General features: G+C 35.1%; 1 protein-coding gene across 1 annotated transcript; it reads left to right on the forward strand.

Moving 5' to 3' along the window:
* Positions 1 to 722: 722 nt before the first annotated feature.
* Positions 723 to 5,434, forward strand: LOC126660627 (telomere repeat-binding protein 4). Its single transcript, XM_050354202.2, has 10 exons — positions 723 to 993; positions 1,926 to 2,045; positions 2,144 to 2,981; positions 3,097 to 3,303; positions 3,396 to 3,461; positions 3,561 to 3,640; positions 3,852 to 4,093; positions 4,200 to 4,517; positions 4,599 to 4,662; positions 5,048 to 5,434. Exons 2-10 carry the CDS (start codon positions 1,965 to 1,967, stop codon positions 5,252 to 5,254), a joined length of 2,103 nt encoding a protein of 700 aa, XP_050210159.1. The 5' UTR covers positions 723 to 993; positions 1,926 to 1,964; the 3' UTR covers positions 5,255 to 5,434.
* Positions 5,435 to 5,706: the final 272 nt, after the last annotated feature.

Genomic DNA, 5,706 nt, shown 5'->3' on the forward strand with positions numbered 1-5,706 from the left:
AAAATATTTGTTGTCTCATTATTTAATTTTCGAACTATTCAAATTTATAACACTTTGTTTTTGGGTTAAGGTATAAAAATGATCCTAATGTTTACTCTATGACTCACTTAACCCTTTAATTTTTTTTAGTCTAAAAAATAACCCTTACGTTAGCAAAGTGGAACAAATATACCTTCCGTCTAACGGTAGCGCGTCCGAACGTCAATTTCGGCTGTTGTGGCATACAATTAGCCGTTATCCTAATGTTTTTTAAGTATAAAAAATGACCCTAACATTATTAAAATGGAACGAATATAATTCTAAAGTTATCAAAATAGAACAAATATACCTTCCGTTTAACGGTGGAAGGTATATTTGTTCCACTTTTATAAAGTTAGGGTTATTTTTAAGACTTAAAAAACATTAGGAGAAATGTGAGCCACATAGTAAACATCAGGGGTATTTTTGTACCTTATCCCTTTCTTTTTCTTATCCCAAAATTTTAGAAATATGCGATGGTTTAGTATACATTCACAAAAACCTGCCACATGTCAAAAACCCATCTTACCTTGAACAATTCATTAAACATAATAGTTCGGGGGTTTAATGGTTTATGGCGGGTCACCGGCTATAGCCGGTCAACCAATGGGATTTAACCGGTTTATCAAGTTTTGTGGTCAATACTTTTTTAAAAAGGATATAAGGGAGGTTTAAGCCACTGTTTCTTGGCAGTTATTTTTCTTTTTATTTTCTCTTCTCTTATTATAAATTAATTAAACATATATACAAAAAAATTATCAAAATTCTCATCAAATTCTTTGTTTTAGAGATCAAATTAATTTTTCATAATGTTGAATTTCAATACCCATTGAATTGAATTGCCTGATCTTGTTGAATTTTTGTTCAATTTTCAAGGAATTTGATCCCATCTTGTCAATTTAGCAGTGTGAAGATTAATTCGTTTGTACAGAAAGCTTGTTGGTTTTCTCGCCGAGGATTGTTTTGTAGTTTCAGGTGAGTTTGAGTTTTAATTTTTGTCTGAATTGTGGGTTTTTTTTGTTCTTGATTTGGTGTGAATTATGGGTTAAAATTGAAGCTGAGATCCGTTTTGAATTGGGTTTTTTAAATGTTTTTCTGGGTTTTGATCTGATCTTAAAAATTTGATTTTTTTATTTTTGGAAATTTAATTGATTGGGAATTGGAGTTGGAAAGAATTATGCAGAAGCTTAAATTATAGAGTTGGGTGATTAAATTTTTGAACTTTGGGTTTAAGAGATTTTTGGTAAAATTTACAATTTTTAATTAATTGGATTTGTTTGAATTCTATGTTTAGATTTGGGTTTATGCGGGTTTTTCTTAATTTATGAGTCTGGATTTGGAATTTGAATTGAGATTCTTTGATTTGTCAAGTTGGATCAGCTATGTTTTGATTGATTTTTGTTAGAATTTTTGAAGATCTTAAATTTCTTGGAACAATTTATATATGATGATCATATTTTTTTCAGGATTTTAATATATATAAATTTCCTTTTTTCACTTGTTTTTTGAATTCTTGATCCATTTGATTGATGATCAACCTGCTATGATTTCAGTAGATTGTTGTGTTTTTTTTATTGTAGAGCAATTATAGTACATTTGTTTATTGTTAGATGATGGCTGGTGGTGGGTCAATTATGATAATAATTGTTCATCTAATAGTTTGGAACTTTAATTCCGAGTTAAATTTTTATGTTTATTTATGGAAATTTCTTTTGATCCGGTATTTTCATGGAAAATGCCATTTGTGTGTATGTTTTTTCCCTTGTTGCATTGTTGCTTAATTTTCCGCGATGACACGGGTGTTAATCTTCGAATTCTGTACCGAATTCTATGTCGTGGAGTTTCAGCGGAATCGTTGCGTTGTATGTAGACTAATTTGGTTGTTTTCTTGTGTGGACTGATGACAGCTTAGTAATGTGGATAGCATAAGTGTCATGTTGTGAGATATGGTGGTGAAGAAGAGGCAAGATAATGGTTTTAATAATTTTCATGTACCCTTTGTTCCTCGGGCTCCTAGATCAGTGAGGGTGAGTAACCATTGAATTTCCGAATTGCTAGCTATTTAACTTTCGTGATTGCTGAAGAGTTCTCTAACTTTATTTATTATCTTGGTTATTGATTCCAGCGGAGGGTTGTGCATAACAAGACAGTAGAAGATAGTCAAATATGTGCATTTGATTTGCTTGCTTCAATAGCCGGAAAATTGTTGCAGGAGAGTGAAAGTTGTTCTTCGTCTAGTAATGCATCTGGAACTAATGATCAACCTGCAATTGGTGATTCTGTTATTCAGCAAAAGCACGATAAGCTGCTGAAAACAGAGTGCACTGATCCGGGAAGCTGTGAAGAAAGTGTTTGCGTCCCTAAGTTTGCCTCAGCAAACAGTGTACAGAAGTGTCTTCTGAAGGGATCTCCGCATGCTGAGAATGATTCTGTCGTGGAGCGCTCTTCAGTTATCACACATTCTGGTTCCTCAGAAAAAGCTACCGATGATGTGAAATCTGTGATTTGCAAAAGCAGGACTTTAGATGATAATTTCCTGTGTGCAGTCGACGGAGGCTCTCCTGTTTCCGGGAGAGATGATTTTGTAGAAAATGGGTTTAACAAGCAGCAAGATGTTGCCGGTCTGGAGAATGGTGGTTTGACTATTCTTAACACGTCCTGTTCCAAGGATCCCATGGAGCTGTGTATGAAATTTCCTGCAGTGGTCAATTCTGACACGAATGTCAGATTGCCATCATGCAGGGATCCTGTTCCTAATGCTTCTATTTTAAAGCTTAGGAATGACATTAAATTAGGTATTAGAGATGATGACGAAAACTTTTCTAGGTTTAATAGACCTGGTAACAAGCCAAGGGCTTTTAGGCACCCTTCACGTATTGGGGATCGAAGAATAAGAAAATTACTGACATCTAAGTATTGGAAGAGTGCTCCAAAATTGAAGGATTATGAACTTCCTAAAGTTGGTAAGCATCTTTTTGGTAGATCATTCATTTTATCCCTTGGTTGAAGTTAGTGATATTAATGTCCGTTTGCGACAGAAATAACTCTGTCTTTTTATATCTATTGTCCCATTATTAGATGGGGGAACAAAACCTCTTTTCCGCAAGAGGAAAATCTGCTACGGTCGTGAAAGATATCAACGTGACATTCTTTACAAGAGAAGGAAGTTTTCTGACCATAGCTTAGTGACTTCCGATGGAGGGTTCAGCAGTGAGAGTGTTTGCAACTCGCCTCAAAAGTGTATTCATGTGGACAAGAATGGCTTAGCGACAACATCTCGCAGAGGTTCGTCTGCTTCACTGGCCATTTTACCTCTTATGCTTTCCTAATGCTCCAACTCAGTTATGTTGCTAAATAGTTCTTTATGTCATTTACAGAAAATGGTAGGATGTCTTCCTCAGCTGTAGGTCATCAGGCTAATTTCAATTCCAAGGATTCTCATGGTACTAGAAAGTGCTGTATTGATTTATCATTATTGATATGATTTGATCATGTTATGTTCATTCATAGATTCTCACATTGTTTATTATTTTCTTTTACAGTTAATTTTAGCATCAAGTCCTTTAGGATACCAGAGCTTTTAATTGAGGTCCCTGAATCCACCACTGTCGGTTCTCTGAAGGTAGTAATATGCAAAAAAAAAAAATCTGTCATGTTGAATTAATTCGTGCCATTTTGGCCTGCGCAGCAGTATCGTTTTTCTAAAATGACATACAATATCTAGTTAGTATTGGAATTTCTAAGATACCTTTATTCAGCTAGGCCGTAGGCGGTGCAAACTCTCATTGTTTGCTGAATTCCCGATTTTAATGATATCATACAAATTTCTGCAGAGAACAGTCATGGATACTGTGCTAGCTATTCTGGGAGGTGGTTTACGTGTTGGTGTACTTCTTCATGGAAAGAAGGTTAGGGATGACAGTAGAACTTTATTGCAGACTGGTATAAGTTCTAAAGAAAATCTTGATTCACTGGGCTTCACATTGGACCCTAGTCCTGAGCTTGCTTCTCCAATTCTGTACACTGAGGATACTCCGATACCATTATCACGTGATATTTCTCAACTTGTTTCAAGGTAATTGATTGTTTGCATTTTACTATTTCCAAAAGTTGGAATATTTCACGGGTATGTTTTGGTAAAAATTTCCGTCGAGAATTTGATGCATTTTGCGTTATTTCAGGTCCCCGGCGGCTCCTGTTTTAGATTCAGGGATTTCCGATGCATTACCTGACACTCCTCCATTGACTAATTTAGGCGATAACGTTGATAGTAATCATGAATCAGCTTCCTCATTTACTGACAACTTAACTGACCAAACAATATCAGATTCTAGAGCTCTGGTTGCAGTCACACCAGGAAGTGCTGAAGCACTTGCTATGATTCCTGTTAACCAGAAAGCTAGACGAGCTGAACTTGTACAGCGTCGAACCAGGAGACCATTCTCTGTTACAGAAGTAGAAGCATTAGTTCAGGCAGTTGAGGAACTTGGAACCGGAAGGTCTGATGTTATTTATATCAGCTCAATCCGTTGTGGCATGTGTTTATTTCTCGTAAACTCAAGAATGTTCTCATTTTTCAGGTGGCGTGATGTTAAGTTGCGTTCGTTTGAAAATGCAGACCATCGCACTTATGTGGACTTGAAGGTATTTTTTCATTATTTTCACAATAAAAATGCAACTTCCCTAAGAATGTGAACAAATTTTATTTGTTGAGCACTCATTCCCCATTTATAGCATACGCGTGAAGTATTATAAATTGAGTAGCTAGGTAAATCTTGTGCAGTCTTGGTACGTGCAATCTATATTGCACAGAAACTTATCAAGTTCTACGTTTCGGTGAAGTGCTTTTGAAATTTCAAAACTTTAAATTCATAACATGTTCTTGTAAGACATCGTTTTGTCATTTTCCGTGTCCAGAAGCGCTTTTGAAATTTCGTAACTTTGAATTAACTTGTTCTTGTAAAGAATATTGATTTTCCATTTTCCGTTTCAGTGTTTCCGTTAGACTTATATTGCGATTTGTGTACAGGATAAATGGAAGACGTTGGTGCACACGGCTAAGATTGCGCCCCAGCAAAGAAGGGGGGAGCCGGTTCCCCAGGAGCTTTTGGACAGAGTCTTAGGAGCTCATTCATACTGGTCTCAGCATCAAGCTAAGCAACATAGCAAGAATCAAGCTGGTGTCTTAAAGATCACAGAGAGCCATGGTGGATTTGAAGAAGGTATTGTGATGTAATTAAAAGAAAGGTAAATTGTTGACAGGAACAGGGTAACCAGAATTTGTACAAAAAAAAATTGATTCAAATTTCATGTAATATTTTCTCACACTCACATGATTCATTGCTTAATTCCCATTCCAATGTGGTGGGATTGGCATTTGTAAATGATTTCAGGCAATAAAGAACACTTAACAAAATTTACTTTTTTTTTTTAACTTTTTGTATTATCAATTTTTGTTTGGTGTAATATAGTTGAACATTATATTTTTATTGAAGAAATGTATTAATTATGGGGCGTTATTCACTTTTTATTGTTGTCTTTTTTGCTGTTCATTGATTCTTATGCAAGTATCTATCATGTTTGAACATTCTGATGTTTGAATTTTTTAGAATTTTGAGATTTGTTTAGCTGCCAAAACTTATGTAACACGGAAATTGAATTAAAAAATATTTAACTAATATCTTCTAT

Source organism: Mercurialis annua, linkage group LG8 (genome assembly GCF_937616625.2).
Source record: "Mercurialis annua linkage group LG8, ddMerAnnu1.2, whole genome shotgun sequence".
Taxonomy (NCBI): Eukaryota; Viridiplantae; Streptophyta; class Magnoliopsida; order Malpighiales; family Euphorbiaceae; genus Mercurialis; species Mercurialis annua.

Coding starts and splice junctions, on each gene's coding strand:
- LOC126660627 (XM_050354202.2), top strand. CDS start 1,965: ATGGTGGTGAAGAAGAGGCAAGATAATGGTTTTAATAATTTTCATGTA. Junction 2,046..2,143: donor GGGCTCCTAGATCAGTGAGG/GTGAGTAACCAT, acceptor TATTGATTCCAG/CGGAGGGTTGTGCATAACAA. Junction 4,094..4,199: donor ATTTCTCAACTTGTTTCAAG/GTAATTGATTGT, acceptor GCGTTATTTCAG/GTCCCCGGCGGCTCCTGTTT.